Source organism: Patella vulgata, chromosome 2 (assembly GCF_932274485.2).
Source record: "Patella vulgata chromosome 2, xgPatVulg1.2, whole genome shotgun sequence".
Taxonomy (NCBI): Eukaryota; Metazoa; Mollusca; class Gastropoda; family Patellidae; genus Patella; species Patella vulgata.
Genome location: NC_065880.2, coordinates 91,827,159 through 91,847,620, shown reverse-complemented (window position 1 = coordinate 91,847,620; position 20,462 = coordinate 91,827,159). Strand labels below are relative to the sequence as shown.

The 20,462-nt window shown below is 38.0% G+C and overlaps 1 protein-coding gene across 1 annotated transcript; it reads right to left on the bottom strand.

The window, feature by feature from the left end:
* Positions 1-225: 225 nt before the first annotated feature.
* LOC126812414 (cadherin EGF LAG seven-pass G-type receptor 1) lies at positions 226-20,287 on the bottom strand. The gene is made up of 19 exons (XM_050538789.2): positions 20,207-20,287; positions 19,377-19,437; positions 18,379-18,408; positions 16,917-17,012; positions 16,056-16,183; positions 14,419-14,499; positions 13,646-13,738; positions 12,917-13,030; positions 10,932-11,066; positions 9,218-9,352; positions 8,564-8,645; positions 7,770-7,903; positions 6,596-6,799; positions 5,401-5,568; positions 4,614-4,784; positions 3,431-3,498; positions 2,594-2,837; positions 1,021-1,169; positions 226-322 (listed from the first exon to the last, which is right to left on the bottom strand). Exons 2-19 carry the CDS (start codon positions 19,423-19,425, stop codon positions 226-228), a joined length of 2,178 nt encoding a protein of 725 aa, XP_050394746.1. The 5' UTR covers positions 19,426-19,437; positions 20,207-20,287.
* Positions 20,288-20,462: the final 175 nt, after the last annotated feature.

Sequence of the window (20,462 nt, the reverse complement as noted above, 5' to 3'; positions counted from 1 at the left end):
ATCCCTTGGCAGTTGGAATTTGATATAAAGTAGGCCATAGTGCCACTGCCCAGGCAAAATGTCCCCCATAGCACACTGTATGGCGTATGCCCTTCCTCATCTCTGAAAGTTATCTCAATTAACTCTGAATGTCATTTGAGGGATTATCATCATTTGATACTTTTTTAAGGGCGTATTACTGTACCCGACCCCAACTCCTGACCATCTTTTTTATAAGAATCATAATTAACTTACCTGTACATTGACGGTTACAGTAGTATTAGTCTGTAATCCAGCTTCACCATTCAAACCTCGATCACTAGCTTCGACAATCAACTCAATTCTGATTTAAAAAATAATTTATTCTTTATAAATAGTCTGAGAGAGTGAGACAGAGAGCAAGAGAGAGAGTGAGAGAGAGAGAAGATAGTTTATTGTCCACTTGACACAAACCAGGTCATTTCGGGACTAACATATGGTTTAATTTTAGTTCAATAATTCACTTGCGCGTACGGGTCTTTAGCAATGGGAGGAAACCGGAGGACTCGGAGAAAACTCACGAGGCTGGACAGGCGATCCTACTCCTTGTCACGTACAACCGGGGAATCGAAACCACGCCAGTTGACTCAATGACAGGCCTTATGATACAGCGTGCACATGCCAACCATTCGGCCATTCAACCCCACTGATTTGAAATGAAATGGAATTAAATGGACTTTAACGTCCTGCTGTTCTACTCTGACTGGGCTAATGAAGATGGGCATTTACCTGGACAGCGGCACTACGGTCTACTCTTATATCGAATTCCAACTGCCAAGGGATCTTTTATGTGCACGTCAATGTGTACATAAGACTTCGGTTTTTCATCACATCATCAGAACGACTAGACAGCTGTCCTTGTCAGGCCCTCCATCCTGCATCACTGACAAGGGGGAGATGACGTCAGAAAATCCCAATGAATATTCTTGGCCAATGCCAGGAGTGAACCCACAACCTTCGGCGAGCCAGTGTCTTACCTGCTTAAAATGATGATCTACTTACTTGCCCGATTGACCAGGTGTGTCATCGTAATCAATATTTTTAGTTAGAGTTAACACCCCTGAATTGGGATCAATACTAAATGCATTGTTTATGTTGCCAGCAATAATTCGATACGTTACCACACCAGTTGGATCTTCAGGATCAGTTGCCTGGAATACAATAAATAAAACAAGTGAGTAAGATGCTGGCTCAATAAATGAATCAGTTTGGAAATATTACAGAGGTTTCGCAACTTTACATTTATATTAACACTTACATTTACACTTAAAACGTAATCAATTTTTGTGACGTGAAGCGCAAATCATACAAGTGTGTCTGCTGGATAGCAACACTTAGCTAAATCTTGTTTAATTTCTATAATCCTGTCCATATTTTTTCTCTGAATCGTGGTTTTTACGAACTAAATCCACAGAGAGGCCCTTCTCCTTCATGTAGACAAAATAAGAGGCTGAGACAAAACATGCATGCTTTTAGTAATCTCATCTTCAAGAATCTATCGGTGATAACGGCCGATCAAGATCATGGACCAGTTTTGTGCTGCCACCTTCTAGGTGTAACTGTAAGTGTGAATTAAGTGAAACGTCATAATGTACAGTTAGACTTATCTTAATGTAAACGTAAGTGTAACTGGACAGTTGCGATACCTCTCTATTAATGAGGGGGTGGGGTGGGTGGATGGCCGAATGGTTAGCACTTGCGCGCTGTATCATAAGGTCTGTCATTGAGTCAACTGGCGGGATTTTGATTCCCCGGTTGTACGTGGAAGGAGTAGGGTCACTTGTCCAACCTCGTGGGTTTTCTCCCACTGCTAACTAAAGACTCCTACGTGCAAGTGAGTTATTGAAATAAAATTGAACCATAGGTTAGTCCCAAAATGACCTAGTTTGTGTTGAGTGGAGGTTAAACCTCATTTTTCTGCTCAGTCATTACAACTGATATACTGCCACGATGAATTCCGTGTAAAACACATGCTTTTCATTTTAGATGAAATGTCTGATGACATTATTTCTACATAAGGCTCTCTCATGACTCCAATTTTCAAGTATTGGGTCAGTGAATTGAGAGTCATGGTTCAAATTTATCCTAATAATTTGATTTTGCAGTTGGAGGAAACCAGAGGACAATGAGAAAACCCACATACAAGTGGGGAATGAAAACTGACTCAATGACAAGATCTTATGATCTAAAGTGCAAATGTTTAACCATTTGGGCCACCTGCATCCTAGACTCCAAAGAGAGAGGGAGAAATGGGGTTTAACATCCACTCGACACAAACTAGGTCATTTTGGGACTAACATATGGTTTAATTTTATTTCAATAATTCGTTTGCGTGTAGGGGTCTTAGCAGTGGGAGTAAACCAGAGGACCCGAAGAAAACCCACGAGGTTGGACAGGCGACCCTATTCCTTGTCACGTACAACCGGGGATTTGAAACCACGTCAGTTGACTCAATGACAGGCTTCATGATACAGCGCGCACGTGCTAACCATTTGGGCCACCTGCACCCTAGACTCCAAAGAACTAATGAGTAAATTTATTTGGCCTCGACACTGAGACTGTTTTTACCACTTACCTGAACTGTTACTGCTGGTTGCAACTGTAGACTGGTTTCAAATACATATGTTTGATACGAATCTTGTATGAACTGTGGTCCCAGATCATTGAAGTCAGAAACTTTTAGTGTAAAAGTTTTGGTTGATTCTCTTGGTGGTAGCCCATTATCACGAGCTACCAGAATAACTGGATATTCGGTTTGTGTTTCATAATCCAAAGTCTGTCTGAGCCGGATTTCACCTGTAGCACTGTTCAGGTTAAACCTGTTTTAAAAAAAAAATAATGTTAAATATCTCAGAGACGCCATTTAGCATACGGCCACCGTCAAAGCCTGTCACATTATTTGTATTGTGTCTTTCTTGTAATATTGCTAAAAGAAAATTTTTAAAATTTATTTTGTGTTTTTGTCGTTTTCCCTTCTGTTTTATTGTAAGTTTGTCTTTCATTTTGCATAATGTCTGTCATTAAGTCAATTGGCCTGGTTTCGATTCCCTGGTTGTATGTGACAAGGAGTAGGGTTGCCTGTCCAATCTCATGGGTTTTCTCTGGGTCCTCTAAAGACCCCTACGTGCAAGCGAATTATTCAAATAAAATTGAACCATATGTTAGTCATGAAATGACCTAGTTTGTGTTGAGTGGAGTTACTTCATTTAAGAGATTCAACTTTGTAGTTTTCAAGATCTGAAATCTCTCTCTGTCTCTCTCTCTCTGTCTCTCTCTCCCTCTGAGATTCTACTTTGTAGTTTTCAAGGCCTGAAAAATGCCTCTGATCTAAGACTTACTTAAATTGATTTTTTACGCCGGTTATTTATTTTTTGGGGGGGTTCAAATCCGAGTAAAGCTTATTTATACTCACACTTCTAGATCCGTTCCTCGTAAGCTGTACGTAATTCTTCCATTTTCACCCTCATCTTTATCTGTAGCCTTTAGCAAAGTAAAACAATTTTACAATTTAAAGATACATTATGGCAGATTAGATAAAGAGCTGGCAGTTCTCACTATAATAGTTAAAAACTAGATAATGTAAAGGGAATTTGCTAAAAAATTTAAGTCAAATTGATCCGCTCTAAACCAAGAATTTAGCGTTTGAATTTTAGGCCTAGCCTTGATCATCATTACTAAAGTCAGTACAATAAAAAACATAGTCTCGATTATCCATTTCATGATTTAATCATGAATGGAAGTTGAGCAGCAAATCAGATCCTAATCCTGTAAATATCGCAAGCTAACGATGCCATCGAGAGTTGATTATAGTCTGCATAAGTTAATTAATGTCAAATTAATAATTTAGATAACATTTTAGGCCTAAAGAAAGACCTGCAATAGGCAGATTTAGCTCTTGCACATGTTTAATGATTTTAGCCAGTCTGTTTAACCTGATAAAAATGGTAGTATCCTAAAAACTAGATTTTGTTTTTTCTTACACATGTAATTTGCAATTATTTGGCGTCTCATGAAGGACGACCATAAAACCACATAACACATGTATTTGTTAAAGAAATCTAAAACTTAAGTTGTATTTACTTAAAGGTCTCACTCAGCCAAAAGAGAATATTTCATTAATAAATAACTATCATAAGCCTTAATAATATTTTAATTTTAAGTCCAATATATAATTTTTTGTGTACACCATGCTGACAAAGTGGTATAGACATGTGACTAAAAAACATGAAATATGAATTTATTTTGTAAAGTTTTCATGCGTTATCAAAAATGACCGACAGTAAAAATTTTGAAGTGAAAGCCCTGGTCTGATGTCTGCTAATGATATGGTAGACAAGAACTACACTGTGACCTAGGTATCATTTAATCTTGTGTATTTAGCACTAATTTCTTTCACATTCGTTTAATATCAAATCTTTAATTAGAAATTCATAAATAATCACCAAAAATTAACTAATTTGTACTTGTGTACAGTTTAAAACTGACCATTTATTGTTGATAATAAGTGGCCAATTTCGGGTATTTAATTTCTTGACCACTGTTCAAAAATTAATCATTATACATTAAATAATAATAATAATAATAATAATAAATACCGTTATAGTGATTATAGGTGTATTAATAGCTGAATCCTCTCGTAATGTTCGTTCATATTGCGCCTGTGCAAAAATAGGTGAATTGTCGTTCAAATCCAGTAAATTAATGGTAACTGTTGCACTTGATGTTTTTGGGGTTGACTGAGAAGAAGTCAGTTCCCTCGCTTCAATCTAAAATAATAAATACATATACAAGACATGAATCTAAGGCTAAATCTATTTTGTTCTTGAGGGTTTTGATTAATAAACAACCACAGGATTCTTATTGGAAGCCACGGTGCATAAGTGGGTAAGACGCTGGCTCGCTAGCCTGGAGGTCACGTGTTCGATCCCTGCATTGGCTGAGAAAGTTCATCGTAATTTTCCAAGGTGGTTTCGACTTGTCAGTGGTGCAGGACGGAGGGTCCTTCAAGGACAGCTGTCTAGTCGTTCGGATGGGGCGAAGAACAGTGTATACATTGGCGTGCCCTGGATCATCACATCTGGTTACGTTATTTGCGGAAACGGCTCACACCAGTGACCTCTACTGCAGTATCAATTCCTGGATGGCGTAGGATCTCAGACCAGACAGTCCATAGACGCCTACATGAAACCGTATTACGAGACAGACGTCCTCTTAGAGCTGTCGTTTTGAAATACATGGACATCATCAAATCCGACTTCAATGGGTTCAGACACACAGAGTATGGCCACAGCAACGCTGGAGAACAGTATGGTTCAGCGAAGAGTTGCGGTTCCTGTTGAAATGAGGCGATGGTATATATGTAACTGTAACACTGGTACTTACCACCACAATTTGTCGTCTGTAATTTGGATTATCAAAATCCAGAAAGTCGGAATTCAAAATCAGCATGTTAACGGCCGTTGTTCCTGTAGAATTGTCGCTAGGTGAGACACGGAAGGCACCAGGATAGGTCTGCCTACCAATCGTTACATAGTAATTAGCATTACTGGACTGAAAGTTACAAAAAACATCATCTTAAAAACAATAATAAAAGTTAAAGAACAACAAAATAATGCAATTATCTGAACTCACCTAAACTACTCCTGAACTCACCTAAAATACTTCTGAACTCACCTAAAATACTCCTGAAGCCACCTAAAATACTCCTGAAACTGAACTGATGTAATAATCCACACTTCCCCCACTGACCCACGTTATTGTGAGTTATATTTTTGTGTAATGATGAATAATAATTAAGCCTGCAGCGCCCAAAACTGCCTAAACTATCGCTTCCTTTGCCACTTCAAACATCCTTAGTCATGTGACTAGCTGTGATCTATTCAAGAACAGTATACTAGTACTGTGAACTATTCAAGAACAGTATACTAGTACTGTGAACTATTCAAGAACGGTATACTAGTACTGTGAAGCGGACTCGTGTTAACCCTTTAGACCTAGTGACTGTTTGAAGCAGTCCTAGTTAGGCCTCTTTAAAACTCCTTGAACCTGCTAAAGATCCCTGTGTGCATGTGAATTATTGAAATATAATTAAATCACAATGATCAAGTTTGTGTCACACGGACTTAAACCACAAATCAAACTCTCTCTCTCTCTCTCTCTCTCTCTCTCTCTCTCTCTCTGTAAATAGGGAAGAGAGAGAGAGAAATTGGGTTTAATGTCCACTCGACACAAACTAGGTCATTTCGGGACTAACATATGGTTCAATTTTATTTCAATAATTCGCTTGCACGTAGGGGTCTTTAATAGTGGGAGGAAACCGGAGAACCCGGAGAAAACCCACGAGGTTGGACAGGCAACCCTACTCCTTGTCATGTACAACCGGGGATTCGAAACCACGCCAGTTGACTCAATCAATGACAGGCTTTATGATACAGTCCGCACGTGCTAACCATTCGGCCAAAAAATTGAACCATATATTAGTCCCGAAATGACCTAGTTTGTGTTGAGTGGAGTTAACTCTCTCTCTCTCTCTCTCTCTCTCTCTCTCTCTCTCAAAAAATATTTAAACTTAACTTACATCATCCTTATCAGTGACTTGAATATTCAAATTAGGTACTTGACTGTTCGTCTGAGTTCCATTTGAATCCATTTCGGTTAAATTGACATTATAATTTGTGTTCTGGAAGGTAGGCTGGTTATCATTCTCATCCAGTATGTTGACAGTGACATCAGAATCCTCGAAAATTCCGCTTTTAGTTCCATTGGGATATAACTCTTCTGCCTGGAAATATCACAAGAATTATAAAAGATGTTTAAATTGATGTGCTGTGAGAAATGGAGGGCATCGTGGATCCGTGGAGGAGACTGACTCAGCATGGTTTCCATTTCTCTGTGGCGTAGGATGCGGGGTGGGGGGGCCCGCAATCTGATTACAGAACAGATCCTATTTCGTTTCGTTTTTTATAGTTCAAAATTTTGTTTTATATGTCTTTACTACACTAGGATCTGGAAGAGTTGTTATATTACTGGTGTTCTGGTTGAAGTGAGAGATTAGCCAATGGAACGGTCTGATATACGGCAAGTTCTTGGTGTGCAATGCACGGAACTGTGTGTAAACCACTAGAAACGTCAGAAGCCGCTCCTACAACCCCTGACACAACCTTCCAGTACAACCGGTCAGATCTTCATGTAATGTAGACCATCGAAAGTATAAAAATGAAACAATATATAGATCTGTATTTTAATCAGATTGGGGGCCCCCGGCAACAATCGTCTATTTATTCGTAAAATAATCCTTCACAGTGTTGACGATGTCCAAGCATCAGTGCCCACTGCATGGTGTTTGCCTGTCCTCACTAACCCGGTTTCAAAAATGACCCGCATCGATGTTTCGAATGGCAACCTCTAGCGTTTGATTATTCCAGTCTACACCGATAGTATTTATAGGGCATGCTCTCCAGATAAGAATATGGCGTCAGTGTTTGACAAGACTTGTGGAATATGTCTAGCCTCTTTCTTTGAGTTCCTTGTTACAAATGGCAATTCGTGTACCAATGGTAAAATGTTTATTTTGTCTTAAATATTAGATATCAGAAGCCCATCTTTTCCCGGTTAGATCACAACATCAATGTTGATTTAAATTGACAAATATTTTGTGTTTTCAATATCGAAGACTCTGAATGATATTGAGTTAGAGACTTAGCTACTTTAAGTTGAAGAACGAAAAGCATGTAACTAAAAAAGTGATATACCCGGACTTGGAAAATATATCTTCCTTGTAGTTCTTCTCTGTCTATAGGTTGTCTGGTTAAAACTGATGCTTGATAAGCTTTATTTGTCACATCAATAGGTGTTGATGGTCCCATCCGAAACAGGCCCTTAGTATCTGAAAACGAAAATAAGTATTATTTGTTTTGTTTTTTTTCGCTATTAAAAATTCAAGCACTAAAAATGTCCATATTATTGGATAAAAGTTCCTGTTTCACAATGAGAGAGAGAGAGAGAGAGAGAGAGAGAGAGAGAGAGAGAGAGAGAGAGATGTGGTTTAACATCCACTCGACACAAACTAGGTCATTTCGGGACTAACACATAGTTCAATTTTATTTCAATAAATCGCTTGCGCATCTGGGTCTTTGGTACTAGGAGGAAGTCGGAGGACCCAGAGAAAACCCATGAGGTTGGACAGGCAACCCTACTCCTTGTCGCGTACAATTGGGGCATCGAAACCATGCCAGTTGATTCAATGACAGACCTTATGATACAACGCGCACATGCTAACCATTCGGCCATACACCCCCCCTCAACTTCACACAAAGTAGTCAGACTGTCAAGTGTGGGACCTCAATACAGACCTTATGATACAACCCGCACATGCTAACCATTCGGCCATCCAACCCCCCTTGTAGATTAATAGATTTCCATGACAACATATTATAAATAACATCAGGTACCATACAGCAAAAGGTACCACGCATACTTATCGTTACGGATAGAGATATCTATAGCTCTCGGAGCACCTTGATCAAGAGGTTCCACGCATACTTACCATTAACGATAGAGATATCTACAGCTCTTGGAGCACCTTGATCTTGATCCTGTGCTGATATTGACGGAGTTAAAGAGGTTCCCTAAATAATAAAATAAATTAATACATTGATTCACAAAAAGTTTCCCATTAATAAACGTGGACGAAATTACTGGTTCGATTTCAAAATAAAAATAAAAATTTGGAAACTGTTCTTTCTGAACCATAAACAAATATTCCTACTAAATCTTTTAAGTTTTTCCTAAATCGTGTTCACAAGTCTTAATGGTCAGAACTAGAATGGAATGATTCAAACATTTTGATGTTCCAATTACTAAATGCCATTCAAAGAATATCTCTGAGGTTCTATGTATATATTAGCGTGCACGTAAAAGATCCATAGGCAGTTGGAATTCAATAAAAGAGTAGGCCATAGTGCTGCAACCCGGGCAAAATTTCCCTCATAGCACACTGTATGGCGTATGCCGGTTTTCATTAGCCCAGTTGGAGTGGAACAGTAGGACGTTAAACCCATTTCATTTCATTGCATTTTTTTCTCCTAGGATTTGCCCATTATATCTTTCAGTGGATTCAAAGATGAATTTGATTTCATTTATCAAACATACATTATACAAGAGCTCGCCTTAAAAAACAATGACTGTTCTAAATACTTACAATAGCAATGTTTTCCTGTACGTAAATTGTCAGAGGAACATTGAGAAATTCTGGCGGCGAATCCTGGGTATCTTGGACTTCTATTAAAACATTGGCTGTTGAATTAAAACGTTTTTCTCCTGCTACACCTCGATCCTACAAACATAGCATTTAAAACATTCTAGTTGTTTGGTAAGGACAATAAACATAGCAATCAAAACATTCTAGTTGTTTGGATAGGACAATAAACATAGCAATCAAAACATTGAAGTCATCAGCAATTCTAGTTGTTTGGATAGGACGAAAAACAGAGGTCCTTTGGCATGCACGTAAATGATCATTGGGATTTTCTGACATGGTTTCCCCTTGTCAGTGGTGCAGGAAGGAGAGCCTGACAAGGACAGCTGTCTAGTTGTTCGGATGGGATCAAAAACTGAGGTCCTTTGGCAGTTGAAATTCCATATAAGAGTAGGCCATAGTGCCGCTGCCCGGGCCAAATTTCCCTCATAACACACTGCATGGCATATACCCATTTTCATTAGACCAGTAGGATGTTAAACCCCATTTTATTTCACTTCATTTCCGTTAGCAGTTAGAATTCAATTTAAGAGTAGACAATAGCGCCGTTGTCTGCACAAAATTTCCTCATTAAATTTTGTATAGTATATATGTATACACGTATTCATTAGCCCAATTGAAGCAGAACTGTAGGACGTTAAACCCCATTTCATTGCATTGCATTTCATTTCAATTCATCCGCAATTCTCGGGAAACAATATCAAATTTTCCATGGCATAATTCATGTTAAAATGTACCAAAATTATATTGTAAAATTTAATTTAAAGGGACAATAACACTCTGGCTGGCTTGACAGCTCCAGAAAATAAATAATAGCCTTATTCTAAGTACTAGATGTGTTAGTGTCTTACCTGTTGTGTAAATTATCCATTAAATCCTATTTTACTTGTCCAGAGGGTTCAAAAATATTTTTAAATCCAAATCACATTTGAAAAGCTTTACGTCAGGCTTTTCAAATCATTTAGTTGAATTTTTCCAATTTTTTTAAATTAGGTGTGTTAAGATGAAATTTGTATCATCAATTAATTTTGGAATATTGTAAAATAGTGCAATTTGTTGACCAGAATAAAGATTGGGACATATTGTTCAGTTACAACAAGAGTGGTATTGAGCCTTTAAAAACACATAATCTAAATGTCTTTTGTAAATAATCTTCCGACTTGGATGTAACCGGATTAAAAAGATGCTCATTAAAAGATTGCAGCAAAGATTAACCTTAAACCTAACCCTAACCCTTGGGGCTGTCCTCGGTATCCCCAGTGTTTTCATTCTGTTCTACTTCACTATACCCTGGGTTAATCCATGGGGTTTTCTCGATTTCAAATTATCTACCCTGGCCTTGATCATAGCTCGAGTCTGACAAGTTGTAGTGGAAGATTGCATCAGAGGTCATACGAGCGGCTTTTGACCCTATGACGTCAGACATTTGATTAACCAATCAACAATGATGTTTGTAATGGGTCACCCACAGTTCCTTGCACCTCACGCCAAAAATGTGCCGTAACAGACCGTTTCATTGGCTAATCCCTCACATCATCCAGAACGCGTCAATAACAACAAGTCTTCCAGATCCTAGTAAAACGAAATTTTGAACTATAAAAAAAAAAAAAAAACGAAATAGGATCTGTGTTTTAATCAGATTGAAAGAGTTACTTACCTTAGCTAAGAGAGTCATCGTATAACCTCTTTGAGTTTCATAATCAACTTGTTTTTTTAGATAGATTGTAGAGTTGTATCTACCTTCCCCCGTTTGTATCGAGGTCACACCAAAGTAATCACAAGCTTCTTCAGCCTGAATAAAAATACAAGTACATAACAAGGTCAAATTAGAGAGAGAGAGAGAGAGAGAAATGGGGTTTAACGTCCACTTGACACAAACTAGGTCATTTCGGGACTAACATATGGTTTAATTTTATTAACATAATTCGCTTGCGCGTAGGGGTCTTTAGCAGTGGGAAGAAACCGGAGGACACAGAGAAAACCCACGAGGTTGGACAGGCGACCCTACTCAATACCACACCAGTCGACTCAATGACAGACTTTATGATACAGCGCGCGCACTCTAACCATTCAGCCACCCAACCCCCCCGGTCAAATTAGAAACGGTAGCCTTTATTTTGTATTGAAGATACATTATGGGAGATTCGATAAAGAGTTGGCAGTTCTTACTATAATAGTTAAAAACTAGATAATGTAAACGCCATTTGCTGAAAATTTCATTCAAATTGATCCACTATGAACCGAAAACTAAGCGATTGAAATTTCAACCTAGCCTCGACCATCATTACTAAAGTCACAACGATAAACAGCATAGTCTCGATTATCCATTTAATTGTTAAATTGTGAAGGAAAGTTATCCAGTAAATCGGCTCATAATCCACTAAAGATCGCAGGCTAGCGATGCCATCTAGAGTTGATTAAGGTCTAGATAGGTTAATAAATGCCTAATTAATAATTTAGATAACATTTCAGGCCTAAAGGAAGACCTGCAATAGACAGATTTAGCTTTTGCATAATGTATGTTTAAGGGGCATGCCTCTAAAATTATTTTTCAGATTTTGCTAAAAACAAACAGGAATCCTTGTCTTGTCATAATACAAGTTTTCTGAGAGTTTTTTGAGAAGAAACTAACGACAGAGGAAAATTGTTTCACAATATACATCCACGATCCACATCATATGCCCAGTATTTCCAAATAAGGAGCCATGGTGGCAAAATAAGACGCTTTTTCGCTAGTCTGGAGGTCGCGGTATCATTCCCGGTGTTGGACAAGAAAGTTCATCAGGATTTTCTGGGGTAGTTTTCCCTTGTCAGTGGTGCAGGACGGAGGGCCTGATAAGGATAGCTGTCTAGTTGTTCGTGTACCATGTAAAGATTAGCGTACACACAAAAGATCCTTTGGCAGTTGGAATTTGATATAGGAGTAGGCCGTAGCGCCACTGTCCAGGTAAAATTTCCCGTCTTCGTAAGAACAGTAGGACATTAAATCTGTTTCATTTCTTTTCATTATATTTCCATGTCTCAAAGAGGCAATTTCAGTGAGAAAGACATGAGTGTAGGATGGAGGATTTCCCCTTGTCATTAGTGTAGGATGGAGGATTTCCCCTTGTCATTAGTGTAGGATGGAGGATTTCCCCTTGTCATTAGTGTAGGATGGAGGATTTCCCCTTGTCATTAGTGTAGGATGGAGGATTTCCCCTTGTCATTAGTGTAGGATGGAGGATTTCCCCTTGTCATTAGTGTAGGATGGAGGACTTCCCCTTGTCATTAATGTAGGATGGAGGATTTTCCCTTGTCATTAGTGTAGGAAGGAGGACTTCCCCTTGTCATAAGTGTAGGATGAAGGATTTCCCCTTGTCATTAGTGTAGGATGAAGGATTTCCCCTTGTCATTAGTGTAGGATGGAGGATTTCCCCTTGTCATTAGTGTAGGATGGAGGATTTCCCCTTGTCATTAGTGTAGGATGGAGGATTTCCCCTTGTCATTAGTGTAGGATGGAGGATTTCCCCTTGTCATTAGTGTAGGATGGAGGATTTCCCCTTGTCATTGGTGTCGGATGGAGGATTTCCCCTTGTCATTAATGTAGGATTTATTTCATTTAACTTTTATCTCTGGACAATTAATTAAAGGAATTAGATATACCTGTACATCATCTGCAAAACAGGAAATATCAACGACAGCATTTAAACCACGATCTGTATCCACTACCTGTATGACCAACCCTGGTAGAAGTGTTGTTATTCCTGGTACAGCATCCTAAAATAGCCAAAAAATACATACATGTAGTGTTTAACTAATCTACATAAATACCTCAATCAGATTAAAATACAGATCTGGCGTGGTTTCGATTCCCCGGTTGAACGTGACAAGGATTTAGGGGCGTATTCAGGATTTTTTAACGGGGGGTGTCAGGAGTTTAGACAACTTTAAGTTTGCCGTGAGGTCTGGGGATTTAAAAGAGAATTTGATTAAATCAAACACGCGCCTTATATTCATTTTCTTATATTCTTTGGCTAAGTGGGTGTTCGATCCCTGCATTGGCTGAGAAAGTTCATATGTATGGCGTATGCCCGTCTTCATTAGCCCAGTCGGAGCAGAACAGTTGGACGTTAAACCACTTTTCATTTCATTTGGTGTGGTTTCGATTCCCCGGTTGTACGTGACAAGGATTAGGGTCGCCTGTCCAACTTTGTGGGTTTTCTCCGGGTCCTCCGGTTTCCTCCCACTGCTATTGAAATAAAATTAAACCATATGTTAGTCCCGAAATGACCTAGTTTGTGTCCACCCCATTTCTCTCTCTCTCTCTCTCTCTCTCTCTCTCTGTATAGAACTATTGGTATATATCAATATATATACATGTATAACACTTACTTCCCGTATTCTACCAGAATAAGCTGTAGAGCTAAGAAAGGTTGGAGCATTGTCATTTTTATCTGTTATTGTTATCTCTATGTCTGCTGTCGCCTGAGGGAGAAAAAAAACAGTTTAGTTTATAACAAAATGATGTAGAACATATGTCATATTTATAACAGAACAGGGTGTATATGACAGAAGAACCTATGTCACATCTATAATAGAACAAGGTGTACATGACAATAGAACATATTTCACATCTATAATAGAATAAGGTGTATATGACAATAGAACATATGTCATATAATAGAACATGTCACATCTATATTAGAACAAGGTGTACATGACAAAAGAACAATTATGTCAAATCTATAATAGAACATATTTCACATCTATAATAGAACAAGGTGTATATGACAATAAAACATATGTCATATAATAGAAAATGTCACATCTATAATAGAGCACATGTCACATCTATAATAGAACAGAGTGTATATGACAATAGAACATATGTCACATCTATAATACAACAGGGTGTATATGACAGAAGAACATATGTCACATCTATAATAGAACAGGGTGTATATGACAGAAAAACATATGTCAGTCAAATAAACACCAACAAATTATAACAGAACATGACGTACATTGTATTTCACTTTCACAGACCAAAACCGTCATCATGAAAATGAAAACTCAGGAATTTACCTTTAAATGAAAACTTAGGAAAGTATCTCATAATGAAAACTTAGGAATGTATCTCTAAATAAAAACTAAGTTCAACTTACCGTTAATTGGTTGTCCATACAGGAGAATTTATGAACTAAAATTCGGGCTCCAGTATTGGATACGGAATTAGCTGGCGAGTTCTGAAAAACAGAATCAGAAAAACAGGATTAAACTTTAGATATGGAGAGCGAGAGAGAGAGAGAGAGAGAGAGAGAGAGAGAGAGAAATAGAGTTGGGTAACATCCACTGGACACAAACTAGGTCATTTCAGGACCAACACATGGTTCACTTTTATTTCAATAATTCACTTGCGGGTAGCGGTCTTTAGCAGTGGGAGGAAACCAGAAGACACGGAGAAAACCCACGAGGTTGGACAGGCGACCCTACTCCTTGTCACGTACAACTGGGAAATCGAAATTCCACCAGTTGACTCAATGACAGACCGTATGATACAGCACGCCCGTGCTAACCATTGGGCCATCATCCACCCCCTCCTTTAGATCTGGCCATATGTATTACAAAAATCCCAAATTGAGAAAATCAATCATCAGAGATCAAAATCTGAAACAGTCCATATTTTCAAACATCTTTTATGAACTCAAATTTTTCGCCCAGGTTTTTAAGGAAATGGGATCTGTGCTTTAATCAGATTGTTGGGGAGCCACAGGGGTTTATTTAGCCAGAAGGTCTTGGGTTTGTTCCCTGTGTTAGCCGAGAAAATTCCTCAGGAGTTTCTCGTGTCGTTTCCCCCTGTTGGCCTTTCTGTCCTGCACCACCCGGGAAACCATGTGGGAAATCTTGAGGAGCTTTCTCAGCCAACACGAGAAACAAACCCAAGACTTCCTGCTTAACTAATCCCTTGTGGCTCCCCAACTATCTGATTAAAGGACAGATCCTATTTCGTTTCGTTTTTTATAGTTTAAAATTTCATTTTACTTGTCTTCACAACACTAGGATCTGGAAGGGTTGTTATATAACCCGCGTTCTGGATGATGTGAGGGATTATCCACTCGAAGGGTCTGTTACGGCAAGTTTTTGGCGTGACCTTCACGGAACTGTGGGTAACCCACTAGAAACATAGACGCTGATTGGTTAATCAAATGTCTAATGTCATAGGGTCAAAAGACGCTCGTATGACCTCTAACGGGACCTTCCACAAGGACTGGTCACATATTCATGTAGTGCAGGCCATTGAAAGTATAAAAAAACGAAAGGAAATATAGATCTGTATTTTAATCCGATTTATGTTAAATTTAACATTGACGTCAATGTTAAACATACATTATGGGAGATTAGATAAAGAGCTGGCAGTTCTCACTACAATAGTTAAAAACTAGATAATGTAAAGGTAATTTGCTGAAAATTTCAGTCAAATTGATCCACTCTGAACCGAGATTTTAGCGATTGAATTTTGGGTCTAGCCTCGATCATCATTACTAAAGTCGGTACATAAAAAACATAGTCTTGATTATCCATTTTTGGATTTAATTATCAATGAGGGTTAAGCAGCAGATAGGATTCTAATCCAGAAAATATCGCAGACTAGCGATGCCATCGTGAGTTGATTATGGTCTGGATAAGTTGATCAATGTCTAATTAATAATTTATATAACATTTCAGGTCTAAAGAAAGACCTGCAATTGGCAGATTTAGCTCTTGTATAATGTATGTTTAAGAGTCCATTAGTGTGTCATACCTCTCGATCTAACAGCCGATTCATAAAAACGGTACCAGTCGCGTTGACAAGTAACGTTTGTCCTTCACCCTGGTATGTTATTGCATCTCCGTCTGCATCGGTACAGCTGAGTTTACCAAGAACACTACCTGGAATATAATAAAAATAGAAATAAAAAACACAATAAGAGAGAGAGAGAGAGAGAGAGAGAGAGAGAGAGAGAGAGAGAGAGAGAGAGAGAGAGAGAGAGAGAGAGAGAGAGAGACAGACAGAGAGAGAGACAGACAGACAGAGAGAGAGAGAGAGAGAGAGAGAGAGAGAGAGAGAGAGAGAGAGAGAGAGAGACAGACAGAGAGATAGAGAGAGAGAGAGAGAAGAGGAGAGAGAGAGAGAGAGAGAGAGAGAGAGAGAGAGAGAGAGAGAGAGAGAGAGTTAACTCCACTCAATACAAACTAGGTCATTTCGGGACAAATATATGGTTCAATTTTTTGGCCGGATGGTTAGCATGTGCGAACTCTATCATAAAGCCTGTCATTGAGTCAACTGGTGTGGTTTCGAATCCCCGGTTGTACATGACAAGGAGTAGGGTCGCCTGTCCAACCTCGTGGGTTTTCTCCGGGTCCTCCGGTTTCCTCCCACTGCTAAAGACCCCTACGCGCAAGCGAATTAGTGAAATAAAATTGAACCATATGTTAGTCCCAAAATGACCTAGTTTGTGTCGAGTGGACATTAAACCCCATTTCTCTCTCCCTCTCTCTCTTCTATTTACACAGTGCATTCTATTGGAGTTTCATCTTTTTCCAACCAGACATAATTTAGGGTAAAGATATCTCCTACAGTTTATACAAAGAAATAATGTAGCTAACCCTAACCCTAACTTACCAATAGGAAGGTTTTCTTCGATTCCCTTGACAGTGAGGCGATCATACAGGTTTCCATCTATACCATCTCTAGCTAACGTCCGAAATTGTGGAGCGGCTACAAAAAAAAATTAAAAATATCAAAATAATTTTCATCTCATTACGATCCATAAACGTTTAGCCTGCCTTAAAGGGGGTATAGCTCTATTCTTTGGAACCTTGAAACAGGCAACAAGCGCATCGGTACCGCTGCAATATACATCCACATTCCTGGGCGCGTCAAGGCATGCACCAAAATAAATAATTGCTTTCTTTACCGTATAAATGAAATGAAATGGGGTTTAACGTCCTACTGTTCTGCTCCTAAACTGAGCTAATGAAGACGGGTTCTTTACCGTATAAGGAATTTATATACAAAGTTCCAAGATAATCTATTCAGAATTGCAGCCTGTAGATGATTAGCAGAAAAATTGGGCGTGGCTCAGCCCCGGGGGGTTGGATATGGAACAATACAAGAAGGTCCATGTACAATGTTATGACGGATCATGCCAAATTGGATCCAAATCTGTTAATAATTGCAACCTGTAGATTATTTAAAGACAAAATATTAACAAAAAGTGGGTGTGGCACTGCCCAAGGGGCGGGGGGGGGGGGGCTGATCATGCACCAAAATCAATAGTTGCCGTCTTTAGGGTGTAAGGAATAAGTTCCAAGATAATCCATTTAGAATTCTGGCCTTAAGACACTTAACACAAAAAATGGGCGTGGTTCAATCAATAGTTGCCATCCTTAGGCGATAAGGAATACATACACATGCATGCCAAGCTCCAAGATGATCCATTCAGAATTGCGGACTGTATACGATGATAAACACAAAAACTGGGCGTGGCTCTGCACCTGGGGGTCGGAACATGCACCAAAATTAATAGTTGTCATCCTTAGGTTATAAGGAATACATATGCCAAGTTCCAAGACGATCCATTAAAGCGAGAATTTCATATTTTCTAAGAAAGTCAAAACATAATTATTTCTATGTCTTTTGCTCAATAGGTTGTCAACTCACTATTATACGATTATAGGTATTATTCTCACACTTAAAAATCATTCACCCCGGAAATAATAACACAATTACCTCCCTTGTTTTTCTATTCCCCGCATGGAATAGCTATCTTCAAACGTTTGAATTTAAAGTTGAAAATGATATTTTTGCCACTTTCTCAACTGGCAATAGTGAATTATAGGATTAATAGGATTATTCTTTAACAAGGTAGGACTGTTTATACATACCATCTATTTAAAGGCTTTATTTTAATACATTTTAAAAATATAACTTAAAAATATGAAATTCTCGCTTTAAGAATTATCCATTTTATTGCTAAAGTTTTAAATCTTTAGGTGTTCAAATCAATTTAAATCTCGGCCATCCGACTTTCTAGAGAGCTCATTAAAGGCTTCTGTGAAACAGATTTAAAAGCTATACTCACCGTTTTGACAAGATGAAAGGGATAATGATCCTGTAAAAAAATAATATCAAAATTGTATGAGATGGATTCATTTAGCTCTTTAAAACCCTACGACAGACAACTAATGTGAATTTCAGAAAGAAAGTTTTAGAATTGCAGCCTATAAAATGCCACACTGATCAGCAGTGAATATTCGCTACAGTCACTGATAAGGATGACATCGATGCGACTTAATGAGCGCCAAATATTAACGTTTATCCTTCTGCAAATTGAATTCTAGAACATTTTTTTTAAGCATTTCAAATATATGTAGAAAAATATGTTAAAATATTGGTATGTAAAATGAGTAAAAGCCACCATTTTGCCCGGGTTAGTATCATTTTATGTAAACATTGCACGTACCATTAAGCCAATGTTAATGGTGCGTGAAGTCACATGATACGGCAGTCATCTTTAACAGAGTTATTAGTCTTCGCGATACCTCTGTAAAACCGATTGATAAAATGCTAACAAGATTTCATAACAAAGGGGCATAATTTTGGAAGTTGATTGAAAATTGAAAATCAATTGGATGAATTTTTTCTACAGGAAATAGACAACCAATTTAAATTTCAGAGAGAGAGAAATGGGGTTTGAATGGCCAAATGGTTAGCGCATGCGCGTTGTATCATAAGGTCTGTCATTGAGTCAACTGGCATGGTTTCCATTCCCCGGTTGTATGTGATAAGGAGTAGGGTCGTCTGTCCAACATCGTTGGTTTTCTCCAGGTCTTCCGGTTTCCTCCCCCTGCTAAAGACCCCTACGAGCAAGCAAACTGTTGAAGTAAAATTGAACCATATGTCAGTCCCAAAATGACCTAGTTTTTTAAACCCCATTTCTCTCTCTCTCTCTCTCTCTCTCTCTCTCGCTCAATTGACAAGGGGGTTAACTACGCCAGAAAATCCAGATGAACTTGCTTGTGTCGAGTGGATGTTAAACCCCATTTCTCTCTCTCTCTATTATAAGATGATAAGACCTACCTATTAAAAAAAACAAACACAGGAGCTTGTGCTCCATCTTCAAGCACATTTAACGAAAAATCTAGAAAAAAAACAAAAAAACATTGATCAAATTAAATTTCTCTTGACAAAAACATAGTATTTTGTATTTTAAGTCATTTCTTGATGAAAGAGCATTATATTAAAAAAGAAAAATCTTGGTGTAGTATTTTAAAAGCCGTTTCTTGATGAAAATACATATACATGTATAATGTCTTATTAATTTGAACTCATGACAAGCCATGAGCACTTAATTGGAATTTCTTTTCAAAGGAAATATTCTGGGAGCTTAATTAGAATAATACACCATTTAATTTAATCAGGTAATAATCAGGTGTCCATAATGATATAATCAGTGTCGTCATTAAGTCATTACCTTTCGTAATGGACAGGTGTGTATCAATCAAGATCAATCGCATTATAATTGTCAATTATCAACAATACCAACAAAGTCTTTAACTTCTGATCTGACAAGCTAGCTACATGTAGGAGCACTTGGTTTTAATTTTACAACTTTGTATTTATTAAAATTAATTTCACATGTTAAATGTAGGCTATCACTCTAATGAATGATGTTAGCAATTTTGTATTTAAAATCAAACTGATGGTGGAAAGTGTGAATCTTGCTGTACTTGCTAAGATATTGTCAATTATTATCATAATATATATAGCCTAAATAAAACCACAATTAATAAAAGTAAAATAAATTTTTAATAAGTATTACTATTAAATTATCATTCATTTAATTATAAATTAGCAGCTCCCCCCAAAAAAGAAATATTCAACAAATTTATAATGATCGAAGATTCTACCTGATCTGTTGTGTGTTATAACTCCATACAGAACGTGATCATACCTGGCCCGTGCACACCCAATACAATTTACACTATAACTGTACATTGTTATCAAGGACCGGTTTTACAGGTATAAAAATAGATCTATTGTCGCTTCACAATCATAACATTTCAATCCCCGCCCACTTTTTGTAAGCTGCCGAACCCAAAGATGTAAATATAGCGTCGGAGAATAAACGAAACAAAATAACGCCTAAATATGAATATTTCTACA

Bases quoted from the DNA above. Each gene is read 5' to 3' on its own strand.
- LOC126812414 (XM_050538789.2), bottom strand. From the start codon at position 19,425: ATGTGCTTGAAGATGGAGCACAAGCTCCTGTGTTTGTTTTTTTTAATA. The intron at 13,031-13,645 runs GTAAGTGTTATA...TGGCTATTTTAG, and splicing joins ATTCTGGTAGAATACGGGAA to GATGCTGTACCAGGAATAAC. The intron at 11,067-12,916 runs GTATATCTAATT...ATTTTTATTCAG, and splicing joins GTTTTGCAGATGATGTACAG to GCTGAAGAAGCTTGTGATTA.